At 43.4% G+C, this 18029-nt stretch overlaps 1 protein-coding gene across 1 annotated transcript in view; it reads right to left on the reverse strand.

Moving 5' to 3' along the window:
- Positions 1–9121: 9121 nt before the first annotated feature.
- Positions 9122–18029, reverse strand: part of IL5RA (interleukin 5 receptor subunit alpha) — a 28373-nt gene continuing 19465 nt past the window's right edge. The window contains exons 8-10 of the mRNA XM_026501254.3: positions 14632–14728; positions 13475–13559; positions 9122–9643 (exon numbers count right to left, since the gene is read on the reverse strand). Coding sequence (XP_026357039.1) covers positions 9557–9643; positions 13475–13559; positions 14632–14728 — 269 coding nt within the window. The 3' untranslated portion in view covers positions 9122–9556. The remainder of the gene's footprint in view (positions 9644–13474; positions 13560–14631; positions 14729–18029) is intronic.

Raw genomic sequence — 18029 nt, forward strand, 5'->3', positions numbered from 1 at the left:
ATGATTTTGATGCTACTCTGCTCCATATCCTTGATCACACCAAACCTGCACTCATAGCAAAGGGATAGCTGTGAGAGAAAAATTGAGATGACGTTTCCACGAGATGGGATAATAGATACTAGGAAGATCTAAGAACACAGTTTCTATGCTTAGCTATCCAAGGGGACTTCCCTGGGCCCGGGTCCCAAATACTATAGTCAAATGGAATATATTCCCACTTGGGATGGTGACTGAAGCAAGAGCACTAGGAAGAGGCCTATTTGCTTTGGTCATTTAACCATTTCAAGTGCTGACTCTGACCTTCTTTTTGTGTGTGTAAACTACCTAATCTACCTGTGATTTAACTGTTTAAAAGGAAATTCTATTTTGCCAGATAATTGGATTTTCCCAGTGGTCCTGAGTTTTTACAGAGCTCAAACACCCTTTGTACAAAACAGCATCTTTGCTTGGAGGCAGAAGACATGAGTGATAAATTTCATTTCTCAGGTGAGCTCAGAATTCTTCCAGCCTGCGTGATGGGAGCTTCCATTAGCTTTTTATCTGAAGATAGAATGACTGAGTTATTCCTACTTTCAGATTTTTGGTTATTTACATCCGGGAAGCAATGTTCAAATCCTGATTAACCTTTTCCCAGTCTCTTCCACCACCCTTACCTTTCTGCAAAGTATGCTCAAAAACGTTGAATGCTGAGTGATAAATTATAAAAATGACATAAATAGTACATAATTAACTACTAAAATGTCATGTAATTTTTAAAGTAATTTGATGTAATCACCATAAGGTGATTTCTGTACACCATATTGGATTATCCATGCCACTATTTCTCCTCCATTAACATAGATAATCAAGAATTGACTGTATTTTCCTGTTGTTAAAATTAAAACAATTCTCTGGCCAATCACAGTGAGGAGCAAGCCTTTTACAGTGAAAGACTTGTAGTCCATTTCTAGGCACACCCAAAATTACTCCATCAAAAATGAAAGACACTGGACCTTACACAGGCAGCTTAATACAGTGTCTAAGAATATCCTGGCGTCTGACCACCTGGAATGCATTCTGACAGTTGTTACTCACTATATAGGGTAAGGTTTGTAACGTTCTAAACGCACAGCTCTGTAAACATCAGCAACTATTTTATAGATCAGTTACTGTTCTTTTTCTCAACTGACTGAGATAGTCACAAAAACCAGATGAAGAATGCCGATGCTTCCCTTAGCCAAAATGAGTTGAACTCAACACACATGTCCATTATCACCTTTTATTTAAATATTTTCATGTCTTAATATAAATATTTAGTTATTTAACACAATTAATAAAATAAAAATATTTAATAATATTAATATTTATAAAAGAAGTTAGGCAGTAGGGTCCTCACTCAGAAGCCAGCTTTTCCAAAGCCTTCCTCAGTTTCTCCTCGGTATTGACCTCTCATTTGTCTGACTACCAGGGCACCCCATCAGTACCCATATGTGTCTATCATCCCATTAGCTTTTTATTTGTTTATTTACTTGCATATTTATTTATTTGAGAGAGAGAGAGTGTGCACGAGCAAAAGAGCACAAGCAGGGGGAGCAGTAGACTTCCCACTGAGCAGGGAGCCCAATGCCAGGCTTGATCTCAGGACCCTGAGATCGTGACCAGAGCTGAAGGCAGACGCTTAACTAACTGAGCCACCCAGGTGCCCCTATTAGCTGGTATTTAAATCACTTGTGTTCTTGACTACTTCCCAGGCACCAGGCCTGTATCCCCCCAACCCTGACACGAACAAAGCTAGAGGAGGAAGAGTGTCTGGCACCACTTGGGGTGATTTGCTCAGCCCCTGCTCTCCTGGCAGGGTGTGATGACCATATGCCTGTCCAAAAGGAGGCCCCTTTCCCCTCATGCTAAATGGCGCGTGCTGATTAAATGTTCCAATCCCATGACTCAAGTGTAAACGACAATACTCAAGAGAGCTCGCAATTTAAACAAACTCATCCTCTGTCCTTTACCGCCAACAGTTACGGTCAGTTGTCCTACCACTTGCTACGAACAGCGCAAACTCTACCAGGAAATATGTATGTCTTAGGATTTCAACTAACAAAGAGTAATAGCTTAATTTGTTTTTATTGTTTTCAAAGTGCTCTTCACACTAAGAAGTGGGAGATGCCGGTTTTATTCCTTTTTCATTTAGGGAATGGAGGTAAGGAGGTGGTGCTACAAACCCAAAGTAACACAGATGATTAGAAAGTCAGGACCAGAATTTAGAACTCTTAATTCAGTGCATTTCAACACCTAGAAATAAGTTTTTCCTGAGAGAAAGAACAAGAGGGAAAAAGGAGATAGTGTCTTCAATGCTCCTGGAAAGCAGTCAGGAGGACATGGAGTGGGCGAGGGGGAAATGGTGAGGTCCAAGCAGAGCACATCAGGGGCTGGTATGTGGGAGATGAAGGAGTCGTGAATCACAAGCAGACTCGGGGCACAGCCATTTGGAGGAGCAGGTCCCTGAAGTGGGTTCCAACCAGTCATTCAGGGACGAGTGGCCACCCTCTGTGTACCAGGCACTGTTCTAGCACAGGGGAGTGCTGTGGCTGAAAGACCCCATGAGGGCCATAGAATGAAGGAGATGGAACCCTCCCCCCACCACACATAGACAGACAGATAGACAGATATTGGTTGCCATACAGCAACAAGAAGGGAATAAGGTGGGAAGTTGTATGTGGGTTGTTAAAGAGTGACCAGGGGTTTAAGCCAAGATCCCAGGTGCAGGATTCCTGCAGGGAAACCTCACGTAGCTCAGGTGTGGTGATTTCTCTGCTCCAAAGCAGCCCAGCTTGGCTATTTTTTTTTTTTACTGCAAATGGTGTTTTTGCTTGTTTGTTGTACTGGACTTCAAGCGTTCTCAGAGCTATTTTTCAAACAGGCTATCCTACAAGATCTGAGTTGCCAGATAAAATAGGGAAGTCCAACTTAAACTTGGATTTCAGATTTTTAAAAAGTCAATGATTTTATAGTGTATGCCCCATGCAAAATTTATCTGAAATTCAAATTTAACTGGGCTTCATCTATTTTTATTTGCTAAGTCTGGCAACTTCAGGCTTAGAGGATTCATCCTTGTTGAGGTAATTAATTTCTAATGCAAAATTCTAGGATCTTGCTGACGTGTTATCAAATCTCTAAAGGGGTCCATGGCTCTGAGGTATGGAGGGAGATTCCAGAAATGTCTTGAAAGAGGCTTGTCACCCAGAACATAACTATAACAGAACTAGTTGAAAAAAAATATGTGGTTGATGTGCCATTTATCACACTTTATTTTTTTTTATTTTTTTTTTAAAGATTTTATTTATTTATGTGACAGAGAGACAGCCAGCGAGAGAGGGAACACAGCAGGCGAGTGAGAGAGGAAGAAGCAGGCTCCTAGCGGAGGAGCCCGATGTGGGACTCGATCCCGGAACGCCGGGATCACGCCCTGAACCGAAGGCAGACGCTTTAACGACTGTGCTACCCAGGCGCCCCCATTTATCACACTTTAGAACAAAATATCTGAGACCAAATAACAGAGTTTGAATCGGCCCAGTCATTCCTCTTTTGTTTGTCAACAATGAAGATGTCAACGCTTTCTATGTGTTGCACACTGTGCTGGGCACTGGAAAACCACAGAAATCAGATTACGGCTTCCCTCTTCAGGGTTCACTGGAGGTGACAGAAACACATGCTTATTGGCAAATGGTGTAAAAGGTGTGAACAGATAAAAGTATGAACAGAATTCTGGACCCTTGTTTCTTGCAAAACCAACTCATAACAAGGTAAAGTTCAGTCAAACACAACACATTTTTTTAACCACCACCTCCCTCCATAGAATGATTTTTTTTTTTTTTAAGATTTATTTATTTGAGAGAGACAGAGAGAGAGTGGCAGGGAGGGGCAGAGGAAGAGAGAATCTTAAGCAGACTCCGTGCTGAGCACAGAGCCTGATGCAGGGGCTTGATCTCACAGCTCTAAGATCACAACCTGAGCTGAAACCAAGAGTTGGGGGCGCCTGGGTGGCTCAGTCGTTAAGCGTCTGCCTTTGGCTCAGGGCGTGATCCCAGGGTTCTGGGATTGAGCCCCACATCAGGCTCCTCTACTGGGAGCCTGCTTCTTCCTCTCCCACTCCCCCTGCTTGTGTTCCCTCTCCCATTGGCTGTCTCTCGCTCTGTCAAATAAATAAATAAAATCTTTAAAAAAAGAGAGAGAGAGAGTTGGATGCTCAACAAACTACACCAGAGAGGTGTCCCCCACCATAGAACTATCTTTATTGATTAAACATATTTCCCAAATTGGTTGCTTTGCTTTAAAAAAAAAAAAAAAAAGGAAGAAAAGAAACGGCATGCTCAAATGTAACATTTTGGATCCATTAAGCTATGTACAGATAAATATTGGCCCACAGTCCAAACCTGGCTCATTGCCTGGTTTTTGTAAATAAAGATTTATTGGAACACAGCCACACTCATTTATATACTGTCTGTGGCTGCTTTTGTGCTATAATGGCAGAACTGAGAAGTTGCCGTGGAGAACAGATGGCTCTCGCAGCTGAAAATATTTTCCATCTAGCTCTTTAAGAAGAAACTTGCTGACTTTTGAACTATGACACCAGTACTTCATTGCTGACATCTTTCCTGCGATTCCCCACGCCCCTTCCCAGGTTTACATCGTCTTTCATTGCATCACCTGGCAGGGACAGAGCTTTGCTTTTAGTTTAATGAATGAAACTAATCTGATAACACACCTTCATGGTGAAAAGAGTCCAGTAGAACTTTAAGTTAACACACATGGGCCACGTGGGCTAATTTTGCTCCACCTGCCACCCATTTATCGCGAGCCCTATGGGTAGTACTGGCTCACGGAAGTTCAGCGAGAGCCCCACGGAGCCCGAGTGATGACCGGCTGGTGAGGTAGAGAGAGGCGTCTCAGGAACGCGAGCCACACTAACTGTGAGTTCTTATTACTTCATTTCTAAGCTTTAGTGATGGTGTCGTTTCTGGCTGTCGCTGTACAGCTTTAATAAATGAGTCTGCCCGTTAGAGCTTCGTTCTTTCGAGCTAAATTGAATATATGTAGTTTTCGGGTCGGCTTCGCTTTTAAGAAACCCACTTTGTTTTTTATTGTCCCGCAAAATTCAGCCAGTTCCAACTCGGTGGTTAAGTACACAGCCAGGACATTGTTCTTGACCTCAGCGTGTCTCCCTTTAAATGAGACCCCGAATTTTTAAATAATACAGTAAGTGATAAAATAGACTCAAAATGAAGTTACCTGGGGAACACAGAGTTTTCCTGGTGGCAAAGGACTGAAATTATAGAAGATAACCGTCAACCGATGAAGAAAAAGACCAGAGAAAGCTGACGCGGGGGGATGGAGGGACGAGAGGGCGTGCTGTTCGTTACGGAGGGGCGCTCCTTCGGGATGTGGCCAGGAAGCCACTGAGGAGCTGCGTCCCAGGGACTTCGCGTTGACAGCAGCTTTAACTTGAAGGTGATAGAGTTATCTGTGGGTCTTGGACGGGGGTGATGGAGGCAGGCGTGATTTTATGTAGGTCCTTCCAAGAAAGACAATACTGGAGGCCAGGATTTTAGTTGAGTTGTGATGGTCCTAGCTGAGAGATGATAAAAACAATGTTGGGGACAAAGAATGAGAATATGGCGGCGGGGAATGAGAAATGTGCTCCTGTTCGATTTGCGGACTTAGACAATTCGCTGTCGTCTGTGTGAAACAGTTCTCGTTCTGAAGAGAATTTACATTCACATGTATTACCTAAAACACAGGGCTACTGGCAAAAAGATAAGATTGTCTTCTGGTTCAATATAATATTCTTTGAAAAGTGGCTTTCAAAAGGTTTGTATCCTGGAACTTGATTTGCAGGGTGTGGAAGCAGGAATAGCTATAGGGTCATTGTCACAAAGATCCTTGGGCTAACACCAAGTCCTGTTCTAATTAGGGTTCCTGTTCTAATTAGGGTTTTCACCTTGCCTCGTGCCACCAAAGATTGTTTTCGGTTCTCTGTTCTCGCTTCTAGACACCTACTTTTTCTTTAACAAATTAGCACCCAAGGTTTATTAATTCCACCAACAGATGGTCCTGACACATACAAGTCTCACCATGAAAACGTTTGGATTTTTAATCAGGATGTTCCTCGCCCGAGTGGAATTCTTGCCCAGCCTGCATAAATAGCTTGAGGCCTTGAGCATTTCAATAAGGCTCAGATGGTTGTGCTGTTGGCACACTGAACTCCCCCTTCGAGTCTCCCCGGCACTTTCCCTATGCTACGCTCAGAGAATTCCAACTGCCAAAGAAAGACATCGGACTAAAATCCTTATTGGAAAGGCTGTCTTAGAGAAGCGCTGTTTGTTCTGAGCATGCGACTGAAGGCTCTTTGGGAGACAGCTGGCGCTCACTCCTGTCCTGGTGGAAGATGTAAAGAGGTGGGTGCCAATGTCTAATTGACCTGTTGATGGGGGTATTTACTGTTAAGAAAATGTTCACACTCTGATTTGTCATGACAAAGCCAGCGAAAACTGGACAGACCACTTAAAACATGCCACATCCAAAGCCTAACTCCTTTTATACGGCATTTCTACGTCACCACTTAGACACATCATCAGCAAAAAAGGACTAGGGTACACCAGCCAGATGGTCGGGCACACATGTGTGTCCTGGTTATTTCCAATCATCTTCTCATTAGACACCCGTCTTCCTTTCCATGATATTATTATAGGCCTTGGTGATCTCTGCCAAATATCACTCAGTTCCAACTACATGCAAGGCCCTGTGCCAGGGTTGAAAGGGTCCAATGGTCCTAGACACCACAGATAAGAGGATGAATTTCACATGAGCGCCATCCTCCTGGAGCACACAGTCTGGGGAGACCTCCAAACTGTGAATGGTATATCCTACAGTGCAATAGCTCCGAGAGAGGGATAGAAGCCCAGAGTGAAAACCCAGAGGTAGGCTCAATCAAACTGCTTTTTAAGGCTTCGCAGAAGAGACATGGGATTTGGGTTTCAAAAAAATGAGTAGGAGCTGAGCAGTGAGGAAGAGGAAGGTCCTAATGCACTGGGGAGACCACATGGTCCACACTGTGTTGCTCCTGAAACACACAGACCAAGATCCAGATGGTGGTGCTGGTTTTGTACCTAGGTGTTGGCTGGTACTGAGGTTGAGGGAGGCATCTCTGATGTGGAACACCACACCCAACAATGAAGAAGCAGCCAAAGTGGGGGCAGCTTCCTCCTTCTCTTCCAGACTCCTAGCAGAGGCAGTGGCCATTACCCTAGGTTTCCAGGTTCTGGTTTTGAAGGACATCAGTCAGAGAGCGATAAGCCCCAAAGGGGGCAATTTGGGGCAGGACTTTTCAATCACTTACTCCTGCAGCAGTTGGTTTCCAAATTTTGGTATTCGTCAGAAACACCCAGGGCTGCTGTTCATGAAGTGTGACTGGGAAACAAGCATCAGCATCACCCGGGAACTTATTAGAAATGCAGAATCTCAGACCCCACCCCAGATCTACTCAATCTGAAACTGAGGTTGGGGCCCAACGATCTGTTTTAATGATGCCTCCAGGTGATTCTAATGTACTGGCGAGTTTCAGAATGTCTAAGAATGTTCACTAAAAATGCAGGTTCTTGAATGCCATTCACAGAGATTCTGGATCAGTCCGATAATCAGACATTTTGCCAGTGAATGCAGCACCTCCATGGGCCATGCCCTCCTGGTCCCACCTCTAAGCAGGCATCAGCTTTTTTCCAGCAGGCCTATCTACACTACTGGGCTCATTTGAGCCTGGTATTCAATGCTTCAGTATGCAGTTTCTTCAGTGATCTCCCCTGTAAAATGCGGCAGTGATACAAATGTTGTGGGCTTCTCGGGATTAGAGATGATGTGTGTGAAATATCAGGTATAGTTCCTAACCCTGGGCATCTTAGCTCGGGCTGCTATTACAAAGAACCATACTCGGGGTGGCTGATAAACAACAGGAATTTATTTCTTGGTTCTGGAGGCTGGTGTCCCCAGTTCAAGGTGCCAGCATGGCAGGGTTCTTGGGAGAGCCCTCTTAGTGGTTGCAGAACGCCAACTTCTCCTATCTTTATGTAGGGGAAAGAAAACTCCTTGGAGTCCCTTTAAAAGAGCACTAATTCCCTTCATGAGGGCTCCAACCTCGTGATCTAATCACCACTCAAAGACCGCCCCCCCACACCTCCTAATCCCATCACATTGGGGTACAGAGTTTCAGTATGAATTAGAGGGGAATGGGCACAAACATTCAGTCCATAGTACTTGGAAACAGGCAGTAACTGATAGCTGTCATACTGCTGTCCCTATTGTTCTGGGTCTAACTCCCTGCTTGTTTCAATGGATGGTTACCAAAAGAACACCCTCTGGAAGTACTTGGTACTCAGTGTGCCCCATTATTGAATCCACTTGACTAAAACAACTCTGGAAAGCATATAGAGTGTGTAGCCATACAGGGGGTTCAAAACACTGTGACCTTGTTTCCCTGTCCTAAGCTTCCTACTCCAGGGCCACGTATCATCAGCACTGTTGGGGTCCTTTTGAGTACTCACTGTTCCCTCCTACCTCCTCTCTGCCCTGGACACACCTGTATGTACTTGGTTCTACCTGTAGCCCACTGCCCATCACCAAGGCCTCCAATCTAGATGCAGACCCCTAGAGGAGGATGTGGAGAGGATGTCTAGATTAGGATGTTTGATGGGATGCTTGTAGGATTGACCCAGAACTACTGGACCAGCACCCGACAATTGCTTTAAAATATGTGCAAGCCAACATCTCTCCAGAAAGTTCATTCCTGATTGAGCAATCCCCTTCCCAACCCAATTCTACCCAAGGCCTTTCTCAGTATCTTCCCAAATATCCAGGCTGCCTTCAAGAATATAATCTCAAACAAAATCCGAATCTCTGCTTTGGTATGGAGTGATATGTTAGCTCTTCATTTTTTAATGAGTTTGCCTCAAATCGTGCTTCCTCAATCATATCTGTAGGTAGTCCCCCACCCCACACACACTACTTGAAAGAAAACGTATTCTACAACTCAGGGGAAAACAAAACAAAAAACACCACAGGTCCCACTTGCTCTGGGAAAGACAGCCTCGACTCTACGTTCGTAATGAACTCCAGGCTGGGGCAGAGTGCTTCCTTGTGGATATTTCAGTTGAGTATCACCATTGGTAGCTTCAGCTCTACAACCTTCCCTGCCAGTTGACGTCGGCCTTAAAAACTGTCTCTTGCACAGAAGTTTGAGGTAAGTAATGTAAATCGCAAAGATTGGCAAGGGAGGAGTAGGTGCCCTGCAGAGGGGGAAGGAAAGACCTGGCAGAATGGTCAGGTTGAGCAATCACACCGAGCGAGCAAGGAGTTTTTTAGGAGGCATCCACGCTTTTAAGAGATCTGTCTGGCCACATTGCCTTACAGCTAAACTGAGCGTTCAGTAAATTTGGAACTCTTCTTTGCCAGGAAACAACAGTTCCCGTTCTTCTTATCACTGAGGCATGTGAGTGTGAGTTCACTTTTGAGAACGTTCCAGTGCCAATCAAAACACGGAATCTTCCAGGGTCTCAAGTCCAGGCTCTTCCACATAACTTATGACTTCAATTTCTGTTTCACTGGAAACCGTTTTCTATAAAACAAAACATCCTCCCTTAGATGTCTTTAAGTACACTTTTTCTTCTCTCGAATTTCTTTACAATTGTTTAAGTGTATTTTGCTTATAAAAATAGTAAATGTTCACTAAGAAAATATGGAAAATAGGAAGAAAACAAAACTCTATCCATCAACCTATCTCCCACACACAGCCCATTGTTTCTCTCCAGCCTTATTTTCTAGGTACAAAGTTACCTTTACAGTTAAATGAAGGCAAATGGATAGTCAGCTTCATAAATTGCTTTCTGTGTAACATCATGTAATATTTGAAAATATATATTCTTGGGCTGCATCATTGAATAGTTCCACCATTTTTCCTTCATAGTTTATTGTAATCTCCCCTTAAATTTGGCTGTATTTGTCTAATTTGGGCTATTATAATGCTATTAATGAGAAACTTTGTGACAGAAATCACCTACAAGAGATATTTCTCTACCTTGCTTCCTCATACAACACATTTTTTAAAAAAGACTTGATTTGAGAGAGAGTGCATGCATGCACACACATGGGGGGAGATGGGAGCAGAGGGAAAGGGAGCAGGGATCTGAGCAGGGAGCCCAACGCAGGCTCAATCCCAGGACCCCGAGATCATGACCTGAGCTGAAGGCAGATGCTTAACCGACCCAGCCAAGCAGGAGCCCCTCATTTAACACATTTTTAATACCTATGATACCTACTGTACCTTAGACACTGCTGTGCATTGAGTATGTGGTGACAACCAGAGCAATGTGCTCTCTGCCTTAGGTACTAGAATTTAAATGGCTTATATTTAATTTTGGAAGGAACCCTCTCTGGCTACCATTGTAGAAATAAGGAACAGCTGGAAACTGCTCTCTAACAAACCTGAAACACAGGACACAACTTTTTTATTTTTTTTTTAACAAAAAGCCGCCGCCTTTGTAATTGATAAGGGTTAGCTTCTGCCCCTCCGTCTTCACTCCCACCTCTCCCTGTCAGTACCTGTCTCTTGAACGTTACAGAACAATTTCTAACTTGGGTCTGGACAAGCAAAAAATTGCTTAATGAGAGCTCCGGGATGGCAGATACCCTCCAAATCCCAGGACTCTGGGTACCCACACCAAGCTCAGAGATGCAGTTTGTAATTGCAAGCAGAAAACTTCCTTTCCCACACACTACAGGCTTCCTGGTGGGATGCAAAACCAAAACCATCATTTCCAATAGCACTAATTGGTGTCTCCCACCCCCTTGTAGCAGAGGCCCCAAGAGTGAGTCCGAAGGACTTTACCTTCAGAGCTTCAGGCTGGGGCATATTCTCCCAGGCGGAAAATTGAGACCATAGGCTGAAAGCATTATAGGGCAATACTTCATTTTCTGAGTTCTATATGCTATCTCTGTCAGTTTGTCTCTTTTATACATGAAACTCAGCAATGTGAGAAGTAAGTTGTCTAAGAGGAGCCTAGCAGCTCTGAGCTCTGACGTTAATCCTTTGCTTATTTTGAAACCAGCTTGTCGACCCCAAGTTATTTTGCACACATGACTTGATTTTAATTAACAACAAACCACAAGCTTATACAATAAGCTCTTAAGCCAGTTTCTTTCACCAACCTCAGAATATTAAAGAAAATCTTTGGGGGCTCTATAGGGAAATTAGATATCAGCATTAAGATGTTCCATGAAGAGGCAACAAGACAAATGACTGGGCTGCTAAAATCAAATGGAGGTTATCGGGGATGACTATGCTGGAGCAAGGAGGGATTGACGGCACAAATTCAGATGAAACCAAACAAGGTTTCTCAATGGGGTCCACTCTTTTTCCAGAAAAGCTATGGGTTAACAAAAGCAAAGCCCCTGTTCGCTGGTAAAGGAGAGCACGGGATGTTGGGACAGAATGGTTCTTCTGTCTGACTCAATTCTTTGCTTGACTAGGTTCGTAACTACTATGGTCTATAATTATTCCAAACACCCAAACTGAAAACTCTAAAGGTCACAGCTTATCGAAATGATCCATTTCAGTGAGGGTTTGACCCTTAGCTGCCCTACAATCACCAGGTTATTCATCCGTTCATGAAGCACTACATTGGAAAGCTAAATTTGTTAATACAATAGCTTGATCTACATGAAGGATCAGCAAACTACAGCCTGTGGGCAGAATCTGGCTTATTGCCTGTTTTTGTAAATAAAGTTTTATTGGCCAGAGCCAAGCTCATTCATTTGCATACTGTCTACGGCTACTTTCACACCACAGCAGCAACACTGAATAGTTGAGAGAAACCATTTGGCTGTTAGGTATTTACTATCTGGCTCTTCATAGAGAAAGTTTGCTGATCCCTAATCTAAATAACCACTTAATTTAAGGACGGATTTGACAAAGTGTATAATAATAACTGTACACTGGAAATCACAAAATATTGCTGAGAGAAATTAAAGAAAACCTAAATAGATTGATGATATTTTTTGTTTGTATGCTATGATGCTATGTCATGTTTACAGATTGGGAGACTCATTTTTAACATGTCACTTTTCCCCACATTAACCTACAATTAACACAATCCTAATCAAGATCCCAGCAACTTTTTTGGTAGAAATTAATAAAGTTGCTCTAAAATTTATACGGGAATGCAAAACAAAACACCGAGAATAACCAAACCAACTTTGGAGAAAAATCTCGTTTGGGAGCACCTGGGTGGCTCAGTCAGTTGAGCTTCCAACTCTTGGTTTTGGCTCAGGTCCTGATCTCAGGGGCCTGGGATGGAGCCCCGAGTTGGGCTCCACACTCAGCATGGAATCTGCTTGACATTCTCTCTCTCCTTCTGCCTCTCCCACTCATGTTCTCTCTCTCTCTCTCAAATCTTTTTTTTAAGATTTTATTTATTTATTTGATAGAACATAAGCAGGTACAGCAGCAGGCAGAAGGAGTGGGAGGAGAAGCAGACCCCACTGAGCAAGGCGCCTGATGTGGGGCTCGATCCCAGAACCCTGAGATCACGAACTGAGCCAAAGGGAGATGCTTAACCGACTGAGTCACCCAGATGCCCCTTAAATAAACAAATCTTTTTTTAAAAAATCCTGTTTGGAAGACTTACACTACCTAATCTCCAGGTTTGCAATAAAGCTATAGTTACCAAGACCGCATTGGCATAATGATAGACAAACAGATAAATGAAAACAGATAGTCCATAAGTAGACCCACACATATATAGATAACTGATTTTCAACAAAGATGCCATGACAATTCACTGGGGAAAAGGATGATTCTTTTTTCAGAAAATGATGCTAGAACAATTGGGCAGCCCGTTGCTAAGTGAGCATTCAGGTAAGCCTAAGTTTTGAATGGCCAACAAGGCCTAAGGAAATGCATATTTAGGGAAGTAATTTGCCTTCTCTATGGTCCTTTATCCTAAGGAACTAGGAAAAGTTCCTCTGAAAAATGTTATTGATTAAGGTATCCATGTGCCGTAACACAGGTTCTTAAAACATCAGGGCTCAACAGGACATTGGACCATCTCATCTCTGCCCCTTGACTATAGAGAAAAGGAAGTCAGGGCTCCTAAGAGTGAAGGAATTGTCCCAGCTCAGTTAAGAGACGGCTGATAGAAAAAATACCAGCCTGACTGGTGAGGACACTTACAGCTGAACAGGACATTTCTAATATCCCGACACTAATGAACATACATAACATAACATTGAGCCAAAGAGCAGAATGACTAAAGCGACGTAAAGTCACTGCCCCCCTCCCCCCCGGGTAGACACTCTGCCTTGGAATATGGAAAACCAGTAACCTGATGACCAATCCCTGGAGACCCAACCCTGGGCAGATAGGACCCATCATAAGAGACTTCAACATTACCTCAGGGCTGACGATTACAAAGAAATCCTTAATACTGTTTTTTGGTGCCGGAACCGGTGGAAACAACCTGGTCCATAAGTGACCTCTGAAAACAGAGTAAAGCAGAGAATTAGGTGAACAAGAGCATCCTTTCTTGTCTTTCAGTATCTACTCTACAAATTGACCTAGTTAATCTCAGGACTTGCTGTTCTATAAATTCAAAACCTTTATTGACCAAGAGTTATAAATATCTATATTGTAATAGTAGTTGGGCTATGATGTGGCTTCTGAATCACCCAAGGAAGACATGATGGTAATTGCTTTGTGTTGGTCCATGTTTTCGGCCTAATTTCTGAACATGGGTGATGTGTAAGCCCTCGGTGCCCCACCGCTGACCCATGCTGGCTCCAGCTCCACACCCACCTGTCCTGGCTCACAGAGTTTACTTTTTCCTCTCCTTTGAATTGCCACCTTCCACCCCACAGAATGTAACATGTATAATAATGAAGCTCTTTAAAACCTAAGTAGTTTTCTAAATTATGAAAGGACTGAGACAGAACATGTCCTTAAGCCTCCTGAATGGCACTTTGCCTTGCTGACTGCCAAAGCGAGTGAAGAGTTTTCATGGGGCCATTTGCAGGCTCGAGGGTTGGTCACCAGATCTGCACAACCTTTCTACAATCTGAGTTTGACCAAAGGACAATCGGCCACTCAGGGACCAGGTGATCAAAGGGTGAGGGTGGGAGCTGGCACTTCCTCATTGGAGATCAGACCATGGGAGGCACTGGGGTGATTTCAGTCTCCCAAGCTATAAAGGGAATCTGCTAGTGGCTCAACTAGGACAACCAGATACTGAGTGGGAAGGCAGTAAAGGAATCAAAAGAACACAAAAGTAAAAGGTTTCGCAGAAATGACTACACTGTTGTCAAATTCAAGAAGGGTGCGTCATGGCTGAGGGGCTGTGTTGTGCTCTGTCTGGTCTCCATAAATCACCTAAGGATGTTTCTCATTTTTTAAATTTGGTCCATACTCCCCTTGGAGAGGCAGTCCAGAGGACCCCAAAGCGCTGTAAATTCCATCTGATAATAGGCACCCTAATGGAGGCACGGCCGAAGTGTAAAAATTCAATACTCAGACCTCATTGGAAACATTGAAATTTAAAAAAAAAAAAAACCTACGTTTTACAGATGAGGGTGAAAATTAACACGAGGAAGCAGATGGTTGCCATAAGCACAATTAGAAACCATTCTGTGGAGAGCTTCTGATCATCATGTCCTGATGGGAGAAAAGAAAAAAAATCAGAGATAGAATCAGCTGCAGATACGCAAAATGACTAGAGGCAGGCATCAAGAAGCTTGGGTTGGAGTTGCCGATACTGGGTAAGGCTAGGCGAGTAGCTTAGCCTTCCTGAGCCTGAGGTTTCTCATGAGGGTGAAATGAAGCCACTTTTAATATTAAATCATTATTTAGGCAGTCTGCAGATATTTATGGACCACACTTGATGTAATAATGCCTCCTGAATCTTGGAGCTTATCCATTTTGAGTGAGTAGTAAGGTTTTTAGATGGAAAAGCTATAAGCGGTAAGCCCTCTTAACCATCTAGTTGCATTATAATAAAAATAATATACAAAGTTGGAAACTTAACTTTTAGAGGAAGTAAATGATGGAATAATACTCGGAGTTAACCCTAAAGGCATCAGACGCTGCTAGAAGTACTTTGCCATCTTAATTATGCTCAACACCCCTTAACCATTATTCCCATTGCACAGATAACAAAGTAGAAGCAAATTGCCATCAAGCCAGTACAGAAAGTGTAAATATGTTGCACACCATCTTACTCTCCAGTTAAATTCGCTTCTCATCTGCATTCAAGGACGGATTCTTCTATTCATTTTGACAATATCTTTGGGGTGTGTGATTATTTTTTTAAGGTACTGGAAAAGCCCCAGGTCCTTAACCACATGGTTTTGAAAAAGGTAATGTACTTGATAACTGCGTGATTCACTTCCAGAGAATAAGGCAAATCCTGCATTATCTCCCTGGATACAAGTTTGCATTCTGTGGGAAAGGCCACTCACTAATTCATTCCTTTATTCACCCATTTAACAAATATTTATCAGACTCCCATTATACGTTTGGCACTGCACAGGTTGCTGGGCGCTGGGTTAAAAGCACACATGTGGGTTCTCCCTGTGTGCTATTTAGATCCGTCAAAGAAGAAAGGCTCTAAGCAAATAATGACACAGGTAATGACTTAATACCAGGTGTGCTAAGCGCGTGGGGGATGTTCAAACCACGGTGCACCAGAAGAAACTGGTCCCAACCCTCAGTTTGCCATTAACGGTTTCTTTTATAAAATGAAAAGCGAGTAAGTAGAACTTTCAAGTCCTTGTAAATATCCTAAGACTTCCAAAAGCTCCAACATAACTTCAAACTCAAAACATTCATATCAAGGGGGAGAGATGTCTTGAGGATTTAATGCTGGTGAGTCCAACTTTGCCTTGATCTCTTGCTTTTTAGCCTACTGAGAACTCTTATTCCAGGTTTATCTTCTACTTCCCCAAAGCTTTAATCTCTCCTCCTTCATCTCTTTCCTTCTGCTTTCAAATATTCATAGAGTCCTTTATCTTGAATAAGCCATTACTTTGCTCTGCCATCTCTCCCAACTATCATCAAATACCTTCCCACTTTATTTCGAAGCCTAATTTCTTGAATAAGGGATTCAGGCTGCTTCATTTCCCACCTCAGAAACTGTTTTTTTTATTTGCTGCTAGCTGCCTCCAAATTGAATCCAAAGGACACGTGGCTTCTTTTTCCAACTTTATTTTGCCCTGCCTGCTTCCTGAATTTCAGACTTGATGGCTGAGCCCATCCTGAAACTAAGTCATTGGCTTTTGCACCCAACATTCCCCTTCCTCAGTGGCATTTCCTTCTTCCCTTTTTAATTTCAACTGACCCTCTCGGCTCAGCTCTGGATCCTTGGGTCGTTCCCACTGGCAAGTTTGTTGAACACGGCTGCATCTTTTAATTCTGTGTGTTCTTCTCCCTGGTCTTTGCTCCTGGCCCAGCCCTAACAACACAGCTCTACTTCTAGATCGGAAACTGCCCAGAGGTGAAACCCACGGAGATGGTCCTCCAAGCTGCCAATGTTGAAAACTAAACTTATGCTCTCCTTCACATCAGAATGCCTTCTCTCACCGACTTCCCCATGATGGTCTGCATACTGGGATCCCTGGAATTTGCTATGATTCCTCCTATTCTCTGCAGCCCTGCCTCCTTTCTCCACTGACTCGGTTTACATGGTCGCATCATACCCGCTCACAAAAGTAAGAGAGGCCTGCCTTTGTCTCACACGTGCATCCTTGCCTAGTGTGGAAATCTGGATTCTCTTCTTAGCTTGCGGTGGAGGTCGCCATTCTGGGCCTCCGTTCCCTCATCTATAAAAACAAGCAAGTTGAAATACACGATCCTTAAGATCTCTGCCAAGTCAGCACCTTTTCTAATACCACTGACTCCATCCAGGCCACTGTCCTTTCCTATGAACTTACCTTTAACAAAAGTGATCTTAGAAAAGTAGTCATTTGTGTGGTTGAAGTTTTGAAAATTGTCATCACATATAAAAAATAAAAACAGTATTCTGAAGTAACTAAAGCTTATTTTCTGTACATATTTTTTTTTTGAGTGTTCATAGGTCCCAGACACTATGCAAGGTGCTTACTCTGCATTTTAGTGTAATTCTCACAACAGTGTGTTGAGGTGGGTAGATGGAGAAACTGGAACAGAGAAGGGCCGACTCAGTCCACTGAGGACTCAGCTAGCAGGGGGAGCTGGGATCCCAGCCCGGGACTGGCTGAGCGGGAATCCTCTTAACCATGATGCAGGAATCCCATTCCACTGCCCATCATCCCCAAACTGAGGACACACGGCACAGGCAGGAGCTCCACTTAGGACAGCCTAAGCATTTCTGTCATTGAACTCTCTCCTGAGAGTCCTCTCCCCAGCTAGATCCACTTCCCTGCAGGGAAGCACTGTTTCACTGCTGGGTCCCCACTGTTGGACATGCGAAGTTGACAGGCTGCGCGCTGACAGGAGGGGGCTGCATTACAAACCAGCGTTCCCCCTGATGTTCTCGGGCTCCCATTGGGACTGAATCACTTTATTTAAAACCTAGGACCATAGTATCTTTTTTAAGTTTTAAGGGGGTTTTTTTTGGTTTTTTTGTTTTGTTGTTTTTTGTTGGTTTTTTTGTGGGTTTTTTTTTTTTTTTTTTTTTTTTTTTAGAGAGAAAGAGCACACGCAGGAGGCAGGGGAGGAGGGGGAGAGGGGGAGAGAGAATCTCCAGCAGACGCCACACGCAGCACAGAGCCCGATGTGGAGCTCAATCTCATGACCCTGAGGCCATGACCTGAGCATAATTGAGAGTCAGGCGCTAAACCGACTGAACCACCCAGGCACCCCAAGTTTTAGGTATTTATATCTGTTATTTGACAAAGAAGCATTAGTCACACTTTGTAAAACGATAAAAATGTGATACTCAAGGAGGCAAAACTTTTATTTTCCCAAATGCCACAGATAC

This window comes from Ursus arctos, unplaced genomic scaffold (genome assembly GCF_023065955.2).
Source record: "Ursus arctos isolate Adak ecotype North America unplaced genomic scaffold, UrsArc2.0 scaffold_14, whole genome shotgun sequence".
NCBI classification, from domain to species: Eukaryota; Metazoa; Chordata; class Mammalia; order Carnivora; family Ursidae; genus Ursus; species Ursus arctos.